The sequence below is a fragment of the Capra hircus genome, chromosome 22 (assembly GCF_001704415.2).
Source record: "Capra hircus breed San Clemente chromosome 22, ASM170441v1, whole genome shotgun sequence".
Taxonomy (NCBI): domain Eukaryota; kingdom Metazoa; phylum Chordata; class Mammalia; order Artiodactyla; family Bovidae; genus Capra; species Capra hircus.
This window is the reverse complement of record NC_030829.1, coordinates 56,895,305-56,914,753: the sequence shown is the minus strand read 5'-3', so window position 1 is coordinate 56,914,753 and position 19,449 is coordinate 56,895,305. Positions and strand designations below refer to the sequence as shown.

Sequence of the window (19,449 nt, the reverse complement as noted above, 5' to 3'; positions counted from 1 at the left end):
AATAAGGAAGTATGCACAATATAAGACAGGAAGATGCAGGTTCAATCCCTGGGTCAGGAAGATCCCCTGGAGGAAGAAATGGCAACCCACTCCAGTATTCTTGCCTGGGAAATCCCATGGACAGAGGAGCCTGATGGGGTACAGTCCATGGGGTCTCAAAGAGTTGGAGACAGCTTAACACAATTTAAAAGACCATTATAAAAACTAGCTAAAAGTAGTAGGAAAAGCCATGATTTTGGCACTGATGAAAGCGGATTTCCTATCCTTTAATTTTAAAATTCCATAAATAAAAAAGCATCGATGATAGCAGAACAAGAGTGTCTTGATCCTTAAAAGGAGGCACCACATTTTTAAAGATTGGGGTTTCTAAAAACAACTTAAATGGAGCATAAGAAAAGAGAATCCCCAACCATTGATGAGGGGTAAGCGATGAGAGCAGCTTTAGAAAATATTCACTTACCTTTTTCACTTGTGAGGGACTGTCAGTTATTTGGGCGAATGTTTAGGTTCTCTCAGCTCCTCTTCCCCAAACTTTTGGCCATCTTCTTGCTCTCAGAAGAAGGAACTGACCTGACAGTAGCCAAGGTAAGGATTGAGATTCTTCCCTTCTCCCCGAGCCCTCACCTAGAGACCAGGAGATGGCTAGGCTTGGTGGGAAGAGTGCACTGCCCCTGCTGTCTGACAGTCAGCAATAATGTGGGTTCCTCTATGGACTTCGGATGGCCTGTGAGTCCTGAGTGGCCATTAAGCTGTCCCTGAATGGCTTCTTAGGTTCCCTTCTGCTCCCGTGTGCCCCCCGTCGTGGATCTGTGCCTGGCATCCCATTGTTAGAGCTGTGAAGTGTAAGGGGCTTTACTATTACTCACTCAAAAGTTCCTGACACCCTATTATGGACCATGGCCTTGCGCTGCGGACAAGGAAGTGAGGGACTCTGCCCAGCCTGGTCACAGGAGCACACCTGTGAACCACCAGTGCTGGGAAGACAGCATCACTTTCACGCTGATCTGTCCTTGTGTTTCTGTTCACATAGAGCAAGCCACTCAGCTGTGAGTTGTTCATCTTTTCTGAACTAGGCGGTGGGGTGTAGGGGAAAGCGAAACCCAATGAGGGAACCAAGAGTCCTGGGCTTGTTGTTTAGTCACTAAGTCGCGTTCGACTCTGCGACTCCTGGAACCGCTGCACACCAGGCTTCCCTGTCCTTCACTATCTCCTGGAATTTGCTCAGACTTATGTCCTGTGAGTTGTTGATGCCATCCAAGCACCTCATCCTCTGCTGCCCGTTTCTCCTCTTGCCTTCAATCATTCCCAGTATCAAGGTCTTTTCCAGTGAGTTGCCTCTTTGCATCAGGTGGTCAAAGGATTGGAGCTTCAGTTTCAGCACCAGTCCTTCCAATGAATATTCAGGGTTGATTTCTTTTAGGATTGACTGATTTGATCTCCTTGTAGTCCAAGGGACTCTCAAAAGTCTTCTCCAGCACCACAGTTGGAAAGCATCAATTCTTTGGCACACAACCTTCTTTATGGACCAACTCTCACATCCATACATGACTACATCCATACATACACGCCTTGATGTATGGACCTTTGTCAGCAAAGTAATGTCTCTGCTTTTTTGATATGCTCTCTAGGTTTGTCATAGCTTTTCTTCCAAGGAGAAAGCATCTTCTACTAATTCATGGCTGCAGTCACCATCCACAGTGATTCTGGAGCCCAGGAGAAGAAAATCTGTCACTGTTTCCACTTTTTCCCATCTATTTGCCATGAAGTGATGGAGCTGGATGCCATGACCTTAGTTTTTTCAATGGTTTGAATTTTTAAGCCAGCTTTTTTCACTCTCTTATCTTTTCATCCCTCATTCAAAGAAGCTCTTTTAGTTTCCTTCTTCTTTGTTTTTCTGGCCGTTAGAGTGGTATCATCTGCATATCTGAGATTGTTGATATTTCTCCCGGCAATCTAGATTCCAGCTTGTGATTCATCCAGCCTGGCATTTCACATGAGGTACTCTGCATATAAATTAAATAAACAGGGTGACATACAGCCTTGATGTACTCCTTTCCCAGTTTGGAACCAGTCTGTTGTTCCATGGCCAGTTTTAACTGTTACTTCTTGACATGTGTACAGGTTTCTCAGAAGACAAGTAAGGTGGTCTGGTAGTCCCATCTCTTTAAGAATTTTCCACAGTTTGTTGTGATCCACACAGTCAAAGGCTTTAGTGTAGCCAATAATGTAGAAGTAGATGTTTTTCTGTAATTCCCTTACTTTTTCTGTGATCCAACAGATGTTGACAATTTGGTCTCTGGTTCCTCTGCCTTTTCTAAATTCAGCTTGTACATCTGAAAGTTCATGTTCTGGTGAAGCGTAGCTTGAAAGATTTTGAACATTACCTTGCTAGCGTGTGAACCTAGTTTGACTAGATATACAATCTTGGATGAGTCAGCTAACCTTTCTGAGTCTCAATCTCCACGTCTGTAAAGCGGGGGCAAAAATTGCAGCCTACTCACACCAGGGAATTTTCAGTGAGGCTCTGATGAGGAATTTGGGATGGAGCAGCCTCGGAAGGGAATCAGCACTGTACAGATGTGAGGTATTGTCACTGCCGTAAGGGTCGGCTCTCTGGGCTGGCACAGGGCTCTGAAGAACCTGCCACATGTCTTGGTTTCCCAGTGTCTGGTATCGGATCTCCAGGGAGGATACTCCTGAGAACTGCTGAGCAGAGAATCACATCATCAGTCTCCAGTCATAGTGAGTGACAAGGCCAGCATGTGGTAGGGAGTGACCGGGCTTTGTCAGTGGATAAGCGTGGCTTTTCTGTCCCTGGGCCATCCCCTTCCTCTTGACTGTGTCTCTGTGAAGACTAATTTATAGTTTACTTAAAACCTGTATAATTTGGTCCTCATGGCAACTCTGTGTTCACACAAGGATAAAGAAGGCTCAGAGAGGTGAGGTGATTCACCCAAGGTCCCCCAGCCAGTCAAGAGCAAATCCAGAACCAGAAACCAGGTCAATTGCCTCCTCCTTAGTCCAAGACCAACTGAGTCTGTCTGACATGTGGCCACAGATAGAGGACGCAGGGCAGAAGAGAAGGCTTGGGGACTTGACTCCATGGGCTCCACGTGAGGGATGAGACAGCTTAAGCCTGAAGAGGCCAACCAGCTTGTCCAGAGCCACAGTACTGATAGGGTAGGCCCTCAGTGTTAACTGTTGAAAGAATAAGTGAGCTAGTAAGGAAGCCACAGGAAGATACTCACTGGAGCCTTGAGGGTGTGTCCAGGGTCAATAGAATTCAGCTTGTGCATACCAAGTCAGCCCAGATACCAAGTGGGTAGGCTGATGGGAATACTAGACACAATTTGTTGTTGTTGTTGTTGTTGTTTAGTTGCTCAGTTGTGTCTGACTCTTCGCAACCCCATGGACTGCAGCATGCCAGGCTTCCCTGTCCTTTACTATCTCCCAGAGTTTGCCAAACTCATGTCCATTGAGTCAGTGACACCATCCAACACCTCTGCCACCCTCTTGTCTTCCTGCCCTCAGTCCTTCCCAGCACCAGGGTCTTTTCCAATGAGTCAACTCTTCGCATCAGATGGCCAAAGTACAAGACACAGTATATATCCTCAAGTGGTTAATAGATTTGTGGACAGAAGACTTAGCTCAGATAACTAAAGTAAAAAGTAGACACAGGATTTGAAGAGTGGTAGAGGCAAAGTCCTCTAGGAATTGTAAGGAGAGCAAGTGCTCACAAGGTTGAAAAGATCAGGGAAGACTCCAGGGCACCAGGGCAACCTGGGCTGGACCCTTGTAGAAAGGAGGAGAGTATTACGGTTGGGGGGTTGGCAGCAGAAGCCAGGCTCTCAGGTCAGCAGACAGGCCCCCAGGCTCTGGGTGGGAGAGGCAGGTGGGGACAGTGACCATGAGCTGTCACTTGGTGGGGCCTTGTTGCAGGAGGACGTCAATCTCAGGGAACTGGAAGACAAATACTGGCTCTGCAATGCTGGAGCAGATCGCCATGTCAGACCGGTGAGTGAGGGGAGGGGTGCAGCTCCCCTGTCTGGGGAGGGCAGCTTCCATAGAAGAGGAGATGTAAAAAATGAGTCCGGCCCAAAGGGAGCCTCTAGTCTAGCCAGACAGATGGAACACAAAGGCCCAAACACCCAGTTAAGAAGATCAAGCAGGACTGGAGATATGATGAAGAATGATGGAGATAAAGACTGGACTTGCCATCGACGCTCCAGGGCAGGAGGAGTTACTGTGGGCTGAGCAGCTGAGGGAGGCTGCCTAGAGTAGGTGAGACCTGCTCTAAGCTTGGGAAGGTGGAGAGGGCCTAGAGAGCAAAGCAAGAGGGTGCGGTAGATAAGGCAGTGTGCCTGATTGACGGGGGAGGGCTGGGGGGTGCGGCCAGGAGAGGTAGAGGCCGCCAGGATCGCATGACCACAAGCGGGCTAGGTGGGAGCTAGTGCCCCAACCTCTGGACACTTTCCCCTACCCTACTCCAGGTACAAGCTGTGGGTGGACACCTGCTCTGAGATGTTCGGTGGCCTGGACATCTGTGCCGTCAAAGCTGTGCATGGCAAAGATGGCAAAGACTATATTTTTGAGGTAAGTCTGGCCCAAAGAGTATCTCAGTAAGAGAAGAGCCCCAGGGCTGGAGGCCAAGCTCTTGGCTTGAGAGCTGCACGGGTGCACAGACTGCAGTTAGGTTAGAGTCTCCTGAGCCACGGGAAGGTTCCCAGGTGACGCAGCTGGAGAGTGTGCAGAGCCAAACAGCTGCCAGTAGAGCTGTGGACTCTAACCAGCCAGGCTGACCCACACCACTGGTGGGAGATGCCAGACCCGCGTTTCTGGGTCCTAGCCTGCCACTCCTCCAGGAAGCCTTCAGTGGATTTGCCATTCTTAGTCTCAGGAAGCTGGCCTTGGGAATCACTGGGTCCAGTCTGCTCTGCCAGTGAGAGAATGGAGGCCTGATGCCACAAGCAAAGCCACACAGTGAGTCGGTGTCTCAGCTTGGCTAGAACTCAGGTCTCCTGGATGCAGGAGATTCTTCTTAGCTCTTCTCTGAGCCCTGGAGACACTTGACTCAGTCTGGGCCTCTGGCACAGCCTTGCTGACCCTTTTCCAGTGTTAGAGGGAGAGTCAGTGGCCATATGTGCCCTTCACACACATTCCTGTCCAGTCTTCCTGAGAGCAGGAGAGGCTCCTTGCCAGGAGTTGGTAGTATTTACAGAGGGTTCATGTCTGGAGCCCAAAGTGGGCTTCAGAATCTACTCCATGGCCTGCTCAGCATGTAACTTCTACATGGTCATACCACCCTCCTCTTGGTGGGCCTTGGTTTTCTTATCCCTGAATGAGAGAGTTGAACTACGGAGTCTGTGATCCTGGGCGGGCAGACACTTCCTAAAGGAGGAAAACATCGATCTGGATCTTGAGGTACAGGAGGAATTGGCTCGGTGGTGAAAGTGAAGGCATCCCAGGTCATGAGCAAAGGCAGGAAGCCAGTCGTTTAATGGGCACAGTATCAGTGGGGACAGAGGTTGTGTGGGAGAAGAGTCACAGAGGAGAGAACTGCCTTCTAACCAGCGTTAAGGGCGTGGCCTTCCGTGTTCCTGCTCCCCTGTCTGCCAGCCTCAGAGCCCGGAGCTGGACTGTCTGCCTGCCCTCTGCCTCTCCCCACCACCCTCAGTCGCCAGACTAAAGTCCCACTGAGCCCTGACCTGCGTGAAGTCTGGGGAGGCCCAAGGCCAAGGCTGCAGGAGAAGGGAACGGAGGCATGCAAAGGAGCATGCCTCCAACTGAAGACACGAGCACCCACCTCACCCCAACCTACCTCTGCTGGCTTAAGTCCTGCTTGTTCTGAAAGACTGTCCCAGGCCGTGGATGTCTCCTTTCCTAACCGGGTTCCATTCCTCCCCCAGGTCATGGACTGTAGTATGCCGCTGATCGGGGAGCACCAGGTGGAGGACAGACAGCTCATCACTGAGCTGGTCATCAGCAAGATGAACCAGCTGCTGTCGAGGACCCCTGTCCTCTCTCCTCAGAGACCCTTAACCACCCAGCAGCCACAGGTAAGCAGGGAGGAGACACAAGGGCAGCCAGGAACCCTTGCCTAGCCCACTGCTCCAGATGGCAGTGGCTCTAGGATGGAGCAGAGGTCAGATGCCCACAGCTCTGGGTGGGCTCTCTGGAGTCTTTTCCTTCTCCCTCTTTTTCCCTTCCCTCCCCTCTGGACACCTGATTATCTTCCATCACCCCATATAGAAACCTTCTCATCAGCAGTCTGCAGGATCAGCTGTATAACTGTCCAGAGATGGAGTATCAGATCCCTCCCCTCTGAACTTGAGGACTCCAGGGAGCCAAACCCTGTTCCCTCTGGAACTTGTAACCTGGAGTTCTCTGAGGAAGGGCTGGGTCAGGTCTCATTAGATGCTCAGTGCCTGAGAGATCTGTCACACTTGTAGAGAAAGAAGGGTGTTTCTGAGACGCCTGCTGGTCTGGAGAGGGGGAGAGTCAGGTCCCTCATTCTGGGAGAGAGTGACAGGTAGAATTCAAATAAGAACTCTGCTTTCCTCCCTAGGGGAGACGAGGCAACTTCCTAGTTGCCTGTGGTGTGTGACTCAAGTCAGTCACATCCGCAATGACAGTACTCCAGCCACAGGTCTAGTGGGAGATCCACAGTGAAGCTTTTGTGGAACCTCAAGCCCTGTGGCTCTAGAGTGGGCCAAAGAAAGGCGGGGACCCTTGGTCTGAGGGCCTTTAGTCCATCTAGGATATAGCTCCTTTTTCAAAAATATTGCCAAACTCTTCCCTCCACTGTGTAATAGAGTTGTAACAGCTTGGAAGAGTGAATCCAAGAACTGAGTCCTAGTCTAGCTCCAAACAGCTGTATGACTTTGGGGGGAAGTTACTACCCTTTTTAGGGTTTGGGTTTTACCATTTGTAAATGAAAATCTCTCAGCAATCTTGCTTTCAATATCCTACTTCAAACATTCAAGGAGGTGGAGTTGAACTCAGAATGTGGGCTTTGATGCAAGAACTCTCCAAGTTTGATAGTTTACTGGCTTTGTGACCTTGAACAAGGACTGCATCTCTGACTCAGGAGAGATCTGAACAATAGCACCTGTATTCTAGGGTTGTTATAAGGATCAAATAAAGCAAAAAATATAAACTATGGCATAGCATATCATAAATGCTCAATAAAGGCTACCTGTGTTATTACGCAAGTAGGCAGCCTCTGGGTGTAGGTTCCCTCCAGTCTTCTGCTTTGAGGTCATCTCTCCCTTTTCTAAAGATCAGTGCTTTGCTGGGATTATGCTGCAATCAGGAGCCAAGTAATTGGATTCTTGAAATCGTATGGTAAGAAAGAAGAAAAGGAGAGGGGAAAAAGTATAAACTTGTCTGGTTTATTTAGTATAGAAGCAAATTACCTCCACATTTATCTTCTCATCATTTGAGCATCGCCGGATCATAGCACAGAAACACAGTTTACAGTCATAACAATGGACCTGAACCCTCAGGAAAGGATTGCATTTTAGTCAGTGTTTCATACTCTGGTTAAGAAGGCCAGAAACATAATGCATAAGAAGTGTTTCTGTAGAAAATGACTAAGATAAAACAACATGGCAAGCGGTAAGTCAGTACCCTCTCTCGATCTGTCTCCTCCGCCCTTTCTCCACCCCCTATTAATACAAGATGATATCTAAATACCTTTTGAGCTTTAAAGATCCCTCTGAGTAGAATTCTCCTTCCATCCTGACTGATGCTGGATAGATGAGAGCTTATGGGCCAATGTATGTCTGTGCTGTCTTTGTGCCCAAGTTGAGAGTAGCCCCATGAGGCGGGATGTCGCCACAGATTGGCGCTTGCATGTGTTACACACCGTCCATAGGGCTTTGCTGGCAGCCCAGATGGTAAAGAATCTGCCTGCAGTGGAGGAGATCAGGGTTCAGCCCCTGGGTCAGGAACACCTCATGGAGAAGGGAATGGCTACCTGCTCCAGTATTCTTGCCTGGAGAATTCCACAGACAGAGGAGCCTGGCAGGCATCCATCTCCATGGATGGCAGAGTCAGACACACTGAGCCACTAACACTTTCACATCTTAGATGGCTCATGCTGTGGGGGCCTGTAAACAAGTACAAAAATCTGTTCCTGTGCTTTAGGAATATAGTCACCAGATAATTACATAGGGTAATTAGGGTAACACACCTTAGTTGCTTGTTAGAGATACAAGCCCATTATTTAACTATTGTGCTTAACTAGAGGTGATAGAAAGATTTTCCTGGTTGAAATAATATCAGGCCTGCAGTAGATTTTATGATTTAGTGAATCTGATGGCATTGCTGTGTCTTCTGGTCCTAGCTGTCTCAGGGATGGGATTGGCAGGTGGTTGCTCATTCCTGCTCTATAGGAAGAGTGACAAGAGTCCCCTTTCCCCCTGACCCTCTGAGAAATCTGAGTATCTGGTAGCTGCTTAAAGAATTTATGACAGAGTAAGACAGCCAATGTTGCCCAGGAAAGATAAGCAAAAATGGGCTGCTCTGAGACCCTGTGAAGGTCCCTTTAGGACTTTTATATATGTGTGCACACTCTCTTGGCTCCTACAGCAAAATCATTCTGACTAGACTGAAGGCTATGCCGAGGGTCAGGAGACCTGAGTTCAGTCTGTTCTTGCCACTGACCCATGAGGTTGCCTTGGGTAGATTTCCTTTTCTTTCTCCGTCTCAGCATCTATGTGTGTAAAAGGAAGGGTTGAACCAAGAAATTCACTAAGATCTTTTCTAGCAATAAAATTTAATTATTTGAAAATTATAGTAACAAAGAAAGACTTTCTCCCTAAAAAAGTGTTTTCACCCAATGAAAGCATTGATTCTTCTTTCATGTGATTCCCTTACTTTGTGAACATTAAATACTTCAACTTAAATATTTTAAAGAGAAACCCTTCAGAGTCAAGGCAGGAAACCTGGTAAGGAATGAGCTTCCCTAAACACAGGGACACCTGTAAAAATTCCGTACAGCAAAGCCCTTGTGGCTTCAGGGCGAGTTATTATCCACTGAGCTTCACAGTTGAAGTTACAACAGGATATTACAGAAAGCACAGTGTGCTGGGAGTCAAGACACTGAGGGGCCAGTCTCCCTCTGCCAGGATGTTACGTGACTGTGTGTGAGTCACTTCCCACCTCTGGACCTGCTTCCTCACCTGTGAAATGGAACTGGGATAAACAATCTTTAGATCCCTTTCAGTTCTGAGGTCACGTGAAACCTGAAGTCAGCCCACCTGTGAAACCCACAGACCACCCTTACTCCTGCCACGAGCAGAAAGTTTAGACACTCCCCCAAACCACCCTCAGGTTCGAGAATTCTCTGGAGGGACTCACAGAACTTCCTGAAAGCCACTGTACTCACAGGTGCATTATGGGAAAGGACACAGATGCAAATATAAAGGCCCGAGAGTTCCAAACCCAGAGCCTCTTTTGTCCTTAGGATGTGTTAGTCTCTGGCTTCTGTCTCTGATGCGGCGCCGGGAGTGTTGCCAACCAGGGAAGCTCACCTGAACTCCAGTGTTCAGGGGTTTTGAGGGTTTCATTTCATAAGCTTGCTTGATTGATTGATCATTTCCTTGAACTCTGGCGTCTCCAACTTTCCCCTCCCTGGAGGTCAGTCTAATACCACAGGGCCTGAGGGGCCCACCCTGAGTCACCTCATTATCATGCACCATCAAGGGTGGTCTGAGGGGGCCCCCACCTTGAATAACAAAGACTCCTGTCACTCAGGAAATTCCAAAGAGTGTAGAGGCTACTTCCCAAGGCAGGGAGGGGGGTTGTGAATAAAGGCCAGATCTTTCTTTGGGCAAGGCCAAATTCTTTACTGCATACATAATTAAATTAATTTAGCAAATGTCTCTCAAATACTCTCAAGCCTTATTTGTCTGTGTTTTCTCTGACCAGCATAGGCCTAGGCCAAAGTACGTGCTTAAAATTAGTTAGTAGACTTGGGGCGACAGGGATAAATGCAGCATCTTCGTACCGTCCCAGCTCATGCCCACCATGCCCTCACCACACCTTCATACTAGCTGCGTCCTCTCTCTGACGAACTCTTTCTGTATTTTTGCATGGCTGGCTCCTTTGAGATCATATAACTGATTCTTCCTCAACTGCTGTGTCTCAGGTCTGGCAGAGGCATCCTGGCTACACGAAGGAGCAGTGTAGGCGTGGTCTGCCCAGTACAGTCAGCCGTGGGTAGAAAAGTCCAACAACAGTAACTAAACCAAGTCTGTCTGCTTTTTTATTATCACTGTGTGGTAGCCATTCTATATAAATGACAGTGATAAGCCACTCCCACTTACCTCTCCCTTGGTCTGCCAGTGCAATACCTATTTGTTGGACGAATTCCCAGTTGGAGTAAGTTTCTTTAACAGCCTTAGCAGTGCACTGGACCTGGGTTGGAGGTCTTCTGAATGAATTTGGTAGAGTCCAAATGGAAGAGATGCAAACCAAAGCGAGTTTACTTGGGCCTCAGCCAGGGCTTTGAATGGCAATCTGAGCCCATGGGTGCTGCCACCCTTGTCCGCTCCTCACCATCAGGCTCCCCAGTCCTGGCCTCTTTCTTCTGTGGCTCTGGCAGCTCAGGCTGAGAGAGCCTCTGGCCTGTGTCACAAGCCCCAGATGCTGCTTCTTGCCCATATTCTAGGTCAAGACCAGGACAGACTTCAGTTCAGTTCAGTCGCTCAGTCATGTGTGACTGTTTTGACCCCATGGACTGCAGCACGCGAGGCTTCCCTGTCCATCACCAACTCCCAGAGCTTGCTCAAATTCATCTCCATCAAGTCAGTGATGCCATCCAACCATTTCATCCTCTGTCTTCCCCTTACTTATGACTAGCCGTCGTTGACTTTTCTCCCTTTCTCCCTCCCTCTCCTTGCCTACAGCTCCCCCATTAGAGCTTTTGTTTGTTTCCGTGACTCTAAAAGAAAGCCTGAAGGAGGTTAGGGGTGGGGGAGGTGAGCAAAGGGCCTCCCTTACCTTGTCAGCCAGCCACCTAAGTGGAGTAATTGTAAGAAGCAGAGAGCCAAGTCATGGGGCTGCGCCCAGGCCAGCTGCCGGGCCCAGTTGAGAGGAATAGGGGCAGGGGTGTGAGAGGCACGCAGTTGCTGAGAGCAGGAGTGAGTGGCAAACCCTTATCATCTTGGCCTTGCCCTGGCTGGCTTGCCAGCTTCAGGGCTGCCCCGAGAGACCCTCTACTTGGAGTGCTGTTCTCAAGGTGGCAGTGACACCTGGTGGCCAGTGCCGGCCAAAACCTCCAGGCTAAATGCCTGCAGAGCCTCCCCTGTCAGGCCTGCTGTCCTCTCCCCTCCTCACTCCCTGTCTGGGGACCTGTCATCTGGGATCTGAGCTGGGCCTCATCACATCCTGGGTCCCTGAAGGGGGTCTGCTCCTGAGACCCCAGGAGCCACGGGCAGAGCTGCAGGTGGAGAGAGCATTCGGGTCCCACCCGCAGAGAAGGTGTCCTGGGGCTCTTACTCATGTGTCTAGTTGTTGTCATTGCCTGTCACACCACTCTCCTTTTTATTCCCCAATAAAATCTTCCAGAGCCAAAGGACTGAATTGGTCATGAACGGATTTCAGACACCCCTGGTCTTTCTGTCTGGCTGTGGGTTAGACCCCTGAGGGTCTAAGATGCTAAGATTCAGCCTTTGGAAACATGACTGCGCATAATGTGTCCAGGAAGAACATGAGGCTCTGCCTCGATCTTGAGCTGATCACAGCACACCGCCAGTGTCGCTTCCCATCCGGCAGTCACAGCAAGGCAGGTGCTCAGAGGAGAGAAACCCAGAGGCTGGGGCATTTGGTAGATCTGTCCTATGAGCAGAAGTTAAAAGGGCTGAGCAGCAGAATTCTCAAGGAGCCCGTGACTGCACATCCTCAGCTCTCTGACAGCTGTCATGGGGCAGATCAGATGCCAAAGGCAAGCCTATTGGAAGACGTGAGTAAAGTCTCTGATGCTGAGAAAGGAAATGGCTGCTCGGGGAAGAGGTACGTGGCTGCCATGTCACTGCTGATGTCCAAGCCACTCCTCAGGCACATGGTGAAAGGCTGGGCTGGAGGCTAGGGCTATTGGAGCAGGCGGCTCTCAACAGTCTCCTTCCAGGTCTGAGACACTGTGATCCAGGCCGCGCACTAGCCAGAGGCCTGGGGAAGTGACGAGCATCCCAAATTGAAGGGCTGGGGCCCAGTAACCTCTGGCCCTGGGCTTCTGGTGGTGCATTATGCAAGTCCTTTTTCACTGATTCTCTGGCCTAGAGAGATACTCAGAAATGTTTCCAGCTAGGCCTTTCCAGCTGCAAAGGACTCTGAAGTCTCTCGAGTACAAGGAGACCCGAGATTGAGAAGGGGTCCAAGACTGGAATCTAAAGGGCCAGGCAGTTAGGGAGGAGACACAACTCAGACCCCAAACACAGGCCTCAGAGGGCTTCACTCAGCTCAGAAAAAGTGAATTTCAGACAAAGAAAGGCCTTCCTGCTTCCCACAGTCGGACCACGTTAGGGAATTTTTTTCCCCAGTGAGTATAAGCCGAAAATGTGAGATTTGAGGCAGGTTCATATAAAGTCACTAGTGACCAGATCCCTTAACATACTATTCAGGGAAACCGACTATTTTGAGGCTGTCTTAACTTGTAAGGGACATCTTTAATCACTTGTTGCTGACATTCTGACCTCGGGTGACCCAGCCCTCAGGGCCCCCTTAGGTCTCATGGACCACCCCATGGGACCTTTCTTGTGTCCATAGGAAATCTCTGATCATGGGAGGACTGCAGTCCAGGACATGCCTCTGCCCTCAGAGCAGCAGCTCCCCTCACACGAGGAGGAGGAGCAGGTCCCCGGGTGCCTTTTGTAACCTCTCAGCAGAAGGAAGGTGGGCTCTAGGGACCACAGGAGTGATCCTAGGAAGGTCCCTAGGTGCCTGGAAACATGCTGTCCCCTTTGCTCCAGCTGAACCTACAACCTCCTGACCACATTCCTTCTTGCTGCCTCATTCCCCCTGGGGTCCTGGACCGGGGGAGCAGGGCCTGGGGAGCTGATCAGAATAGCTCGGTGGCGTGTCCAGCGAGAAGCTTGGCCTGGCCTTTTTCCTAGGGCCAGACCCTGAGACCCTTTCCCAATTTCCTGTCTCAGATATGCTGAGCAAGCACAGGCTTTCCTCCGTGGTGGGGGCCGCTGGACTCTGGCCAGCAACCCTCAAGAGTTGAGTCACTCAGTGTCTTTCCTTCCGCAGCTCTCCAGCCTGCTGGGACCTCCGATAGGAGCTCCTCTCTCACAGCTTGTCTGCTGAAAGCCGCAGGCTGGGGAACGAAGGGTGCCTTTGGCACAACCCCACAAATCCTCCTCCATGGACTTGGTTTCTCTCCCAGACTAGTGATTTCCTTTCCAGTCAGCTCAGGAGCTAACATTTACTGTTTTTGAAATGACTTTACTGCATCTTCAGGGACCTTGCTGGAACACGTCAGTGATACACAGAGGGCAGCCCAGCCCCGAGTCCACACCCTACCCTGCCCACCCTGAACTACTGTGCACTGCTTGTGCAGCTGACAGAAAACCGCCAGCAGTGTCTTCTCCACTGATGCGTGAAATCCTACCATTAAAGCTTCACTCCTCTGGACCGATAATTTATTATTATTCAAATAATAGTAACGATGCTCAGATCATTACTTCACCTGGCACTTTGCAGTTTACAAAGCACAGCCATTATTCTGAGCCTCACAGCCTTTCTGTGAGATGCTTTAAGCTGGTGTTTCTGTCTCTGTTTTACATATTAGCAGAGAGAGTGCAAACGATCTGTCCAAGGTCACATAGTTTTTAGGCAGGAGAGCTGGGTCTTCTGGCCCCTAGTTCCACAGACACTCTGCAGCGCCCTGCACCGTGCCCTTTGGATGCTCCTCCAGAGCTCAGGGACGGTGAGAAGTGGGGGAGCTGTCCCTGGGTACCCTGTACAGGGGCAGCCCTTGCCCTCCTCCTCCTCAGACTCACACTGAGCCTCCCAACCTGGAGACACCTCCACACTTCAGCTCTCTCTTGCTGTCCCCTCACTGGCTTCCCTGGTCACCAGCTCCAGTGGCCTCAGCACAGCGGGATCCGAGCCCTGTCAGCTTGGATGGGGAGCAGCAGCCCACTGTCCTCAAACCCTGCGCCTGCAGGACGCCTCTGCTCACACCCTGTAGCCTTGGCTTCTTGCTGGGCTCGAGACTCCACAGCTAAGAAAGGCTTGGCTCATACCTCAAAAAAGTACACAGAGGACCTAACTGGGAGCTTCGAGCCTGTAGAAGTCGCCAGAGCCTGTGACTGCAGAACCCCACCTCCATGCCCCGCCCAACCCCTCTCCTCGGACAAGAGTTTGTCCAGGCTGTTTTGAACACTGCTGCCAGGAGGCTCACTCCTGCCCACGCCACCCCTTGACCTTGATCAAATTCATGTCTGAGTGACTTTGAGCTTCTACCTGGTCCTCGGGGTTTCCCTAGTTACCGCATTTACTCCTTTAGACTTGGCTCATATGGGAAACTGAGACTCAAGAGATTAAGTAACTTGCCCAAAATCACATGAGGGGAGCTGTCATTTTACACTGCTCACCATCCTGTCTACTCCACGTACCCATTTTATTGCGCTGGTGTCCACCTTTAAAAGAGGCACCCAGACCTGGTGATCACTGCTCTGTCGTGAGGCTTATCCATCCAAAGAGCAGTGGACCGGTGACCTCCTCTTGTTGGGACACTGATGCACCTCCAGCTGCAGCGTTGCCCGCTGACACCTTCTGAGCCTCTTGTCTTTCTATCAGCCCAGGCTCGTTTGGGGGTTTTCCTTATGCTGCTGCAAGGCCATTTACCCTCCTTTGTGTGCAGCTGAACACAAGCGCTGGACCTCGCATTCTTACCTGTTTGAGTCAACCCAGTTTCCTGAGGGAAATGCTGCTGCTCAGTCTGGCCCCGAGTTCCTGCTGTGGGCTGGCCACAGGCCAGGCTTTGGCAGTGACGCCAGAGTGGCCAGACTTCTGTGGAATTCGGCATCCCAGGCGGCTCTTGGTGACTGGAGACAGATTCCGTGGTAGCCAAACCCCACAGGGAGCAGGCCCTCAGCCCCAGCAGACAGAAGGCTTGAGGGTGGGGCCAAAGAGTCTCAGCCTGGCAAGGGCCAGTCCTGGGGGACTCTCCTCCCTCCTCTCATCACCCCTGGGAAGTCTTCAGTCCACAAGCTCCATGGGGCGGGGGCCAGAGAAGCTCCCCAGGCGCCAGACCAGGGTGGCCCAGGCACATTCCCAGGCTCCAGCGTGAAGGACAGCTCCTGGGAGTTCTTCCTCTGCAGCCTTTGGGAAGGGAACTTGTGGGCTCAGGTCACCCTTGGGGGTCTCAGTCGTATAATTCTTAGGCTACAGAGAGGAGAGGCAGGGCCAGGCTTCGTGGTGTCATTACCCTGGCAGCTCATGCTGTGAGTTTTACATCAGAACTTAATCTAATCCGTGGGAGTTTTCGTTTTTCCTGGAATCATATGTTCTCAGAGTTGAAAGGTGAAGCGTAGTGTCCATCTAACCTATCTCGTATTTCATAGAGGTGTACTCCCTGCTGTATCTCTGTCAGGTAATTCTCTAGCCTCTGCATGAACATACCCACCCTCCCAAGATGCCTCTCCCATTGTTTTTACAACAGGAAGTTCTTCTTGTCGTTGAAAGTCTACCTTTCAGAGCTTTTGCCCACTGGCCCTGGCTCTGCCCTTGTGCCCTGTGGTCTTCCATAACTTTCTCTGAAAATAGCAATTCTCTGGGAGGAGAGCGTCTTAAGCTGCTCTGAGCAGAGTCTGAGGTGTTTCATGGGCAGCTGTCAGGGGGTACAAGGTGAGGCCCTGGGGGAGGGGACCAGCCAGAGCCAGTCTAGTGGCTCCACAAACTGAATGAGTTTCTCTGTCTTTCATCTGAGTATCCATCTCAGGCTGGGAAAGATCGAAGGCAGGAGAAGAAGGGGACGACAGAGGACGAGATGACTGGATGGCATCACCAACCCAATGGACATGAGTTTGAGCAAACTCCAGGATATGGTAAAGGACAGGGAAGCCTGGCATGCTGCAGTCCAGGGGTCGCAAAGAGTCGGACACGACTGAGCGACCGAACAACAAATACTCCACTCAGGCAGTGAGACTGTGACACCAATGGCATGGCAGGGAGCTCAGAGGAGACTGCACCATCACCGCTGAGTCACATTCCCCAAAGCCCAGGAACAGGAGCACACCGAAGGGGGTGTTCCATAATGAGAGTGAGACCTAAGAGATGACAGAGCTTCAGAAGGAAGGACCCCATCGGCATCACCATTACCGTCATCTGTGGTGCCTTAGGTAGTACCTGCCAGGGACAGGAGCTCGTGGATACCTCAATAGATGGGTGCATAGGTAGTAGATCGATCGGTGGGTAATATCCCTGTATATCACAGAAACCATTTGAAGAAAGATAGATGCAGAGGGGGAAAATAATTTGCCCAAGGCCACCAAGCTAGTAAGTGGGAGATTTGTGTTTAAACCCAACGTCTTCCTAACCCCAAGGCCCAAATTCCACTGTGCTGCCCAGTCTTAAAGACTTACTGTCAGGGACCCAGTGGAGTGTGTGAGTGTGTGTGTGTGTGTGCGTGTGCGTGTGCGTGTGTGTTGGGTGTGTGTGTGTGCGTGTGTGTTGGGTGTGTGTGTGTGTGTTGGGTGTGTGTGTGTGTCTGTGTCTGTGTCTGTGTGTGTGTGTTGGGTGTGTGTGTCTGTGTGTGTGTGTTGGGTGTGTGTGTGTGTGTGTTGGGTATGTGTGTGTGTGTGTGCGTGTGTGTGTGTGTGTGTTGGGTGGGTGTGTGTGTCTGTGTGTGTGTGTGTTGGGTGTGTGTGTGTGTGTCTGTGTGTGTGTGTCTGTGTGTGTGTGTCTGTGTGTGCATGTGCGTGTGCGTGTGTGTGTCTGTGTGTGTGTGTGTGTTGGGTGGGTGTGTGTGTGTCTGTGTGTGTGTGTGTGTCTGTGTGCGTGTGCGTGTGCGCGTGCGTGTGCGTGTGCGCGTGCGTGTGCGTGTGCATGTGCGTGTGTGTGGTGCTCGGGTTGATAGGCCGCTTGGCTGAAAAGGCAGCCCTGGTGTGCTGTGTGTCCATTACCATGCACCCCCCGATAATCTCCTCTTCCAGTTGGCAGCCAGGCCAGGGGAAGGAGGCGCTCACGATGGCAAAGAACTCTGGGGCCTGAAGTCTCACTGACGTGACTGGATTACGCAGTCTTGGTGGAGACCATTTCTGCTTCTTTGAGGATTATTTTGAACTTCCCTTCTGCATCGAGTGGGCAGGCACAGGTAGCAGGCCTCGTGTTCTAATTCTCTAACCTGAGCATTTTCAGAGCTGTTCATCAGAGTTGATCCCAGATACGGGGTGGTTTGACATCTATGGTTTAATGACGTCTTTCTCTTGAAAGACTTATACCCTACTTCATTTTGGACTTTACTGTTGTTGTGTGGTTATTTATCTAATAAGCAGTCATTAAGGACCTCTTATGTGCTCAGTCCTGTGCTTGGTGACATTGGTAGAATGACGATAGTCTTAAACTTTCAAAATAGTCCCAATCTTAACTATTTTACCTTTTAAATAAATAGTTACCTAATCAGGCCATATATCCCAATTTTTCTTTGGAAAAAATGGGCACTGTAATTGTAGGAATTCATGAGAAGGTGAAGACTCATTGTCCTTGCTATCAAGGATCTGGTGATAGAAACATCATCCCAGTCTTCAAGATGATAACAAGACCGTCTATTAAGTGCTGTTATAGCATTTCAGAGAGGAAACCACAATCAAAAGGGGCAGTCAGAAGAGAGATTTCACAAATGGGGTATAATTTGACTCAGACCTCCAGGATGTGTGGGATTGGATTGGTTGAAAAGGAAAGAAGGTATTTCTGAAGGGTACTTATCATAAACACTGGAGTGGCCTAGACTAGAGAACAAACAGTGAAGGGTCAGGCTGGAAGGAGCAGGCACGTTTAGAACATGAGGGACAGAGGCTCAAGGGGCCAGTCCAGCCATGCTGAAGCAAGTTTCTGGTGTCAGCCTGAAGAATGCAGACATCATCCTGTGGGCGACGAGAAGAGGTCAGACTGCCTGGGCTCGTGTGCCAGCTGCCTCTGTATTACCTGACTTAGCTGGGCCTCAGCTTCCTTATCTAAAAATCAGGGATGTTGATACCTTGGAGAGCTGCTGTGAGGCTTACGGGAAATACTGCATAAAATTGTCCATCGTGTTGCCTGGCAAGTGTATAGTGTTAGCTGTAAATTATTTAGAGCAGTGAAAATGTTACTTGCTCAGTTGTATCTGACTCTTTGCGACCCCGTGGTGTAGCCTGCCGGGTTCCTCTGTCTAGGAAATTCTCCAGGCGAGAATACAGGAGTGGGTAGCCATTTCTTTTTCAAGGGGTTCTTCCTGACCCAGGGATAGAACCCAGGTCTTCTGCATTGCAGGCGGATTCTTTATCATTTGAGCCACAAGGGAAACCCATTTAGAGCAGTGAAGTGATACAATTAGAGAAGGAGTTTAGGAGGATAATAGGCATCCAGAAGATGGATTGGAAAGGAGACTAAAGAATTGAGAGACTATTCTAGTAGTCTAAACAAGAAATGATACAGGCCTGACCGGAGTAGGTCAAGAGGAGATAGTGAATTTCGGATGCAAAGAGGGAAAACCTGGTGGGTCTTGATGGCTCTGGAAGGTGTGGGCTCTAGCTGGCTGGGCATGGGGATTTCAGGGTCAGGGGTGAGACCCACCTTGAAGGCCCCCTGCAAGTCTTGGAAGAAGGGAAAGGGAAGTGTGGGCGTTCTTGCTGTGATCTGTAAGAGGTCGGGATTGTGGATAGAATGGGCACCCTCTGGTGCAGTGGCACCAAAGACATTGCAGAGGGCTCCCCTGCCTTCTACTGCCTAAAATCCTCTTGGTAGAACAGCTGTAGGCAATGCTGTCGTTGAAAGACTGTGACCCTGGCGAGAGCGGCCCTTTTGCTCTCCCATTACTGGAGCTGAAAACAGGCCTGCAACAGCAGGAAGGGAGATAGAAGGCCAGATCAGGGGCCCATGGGAATGGGGAACAGTTTAATGTGGGAGTAGGGCTGGGGGGGGGCTGTCACAAGGGAGAGGAGCACTGAAAGAGGAAGTGGGGGTGCTGAGGACTTGCAGGGCCTCTCCTGGCCTCGCCTCCGAAGCTCCTGCTTTAACCACTGTCAGCACACTTGGCAGTCCCCCGCCTCGTGGAGCATCTCCCCTGAGCTGAATTCAGGCTCCACACGCTCCCTGCCTTCAGTGCAAACAGTAGATAAACTGAAGTCACAGGCGTCTCTGCTCCTGTCAGGGCATAATCAGAATCGCAGCTGGGAGGAGAGGAAGCCTGGGAGTAGAGCCATGGTGCTGGATAAAATGCAATTATGCTGTTAGAGA

The 19,449-nt window shown here is 50.4% G+C and overlaps 1 protein-coding gene across 1 annotated transcript in view; it reads left to right on the top strand.

The window, feature by feature from the left end:
• SYN2 (synapsin II) overlaps positions 1–19,449 on the top strand; it is a 153,321-nt gene that overhangs the window by 125,730 nt on the left and 8,142 nt on the right. The window contains exons 8-10 of the mRNA XM_018038201.1: positions 3,940–4,014; positions 4,491–4,593; positions 5,907–6,056. Of these exons, the coding sequence (XP_017893690.1) occupies positions 3,940–4,014; positions 4,491–4,593; positions 5,907–6,056 (328 nt within the window). The remainder of the gene's footprint in view (positions 1–3,939; positions 4,015–4,490; positions 4,594–5,906; positions 6,057–19,449) is intronic.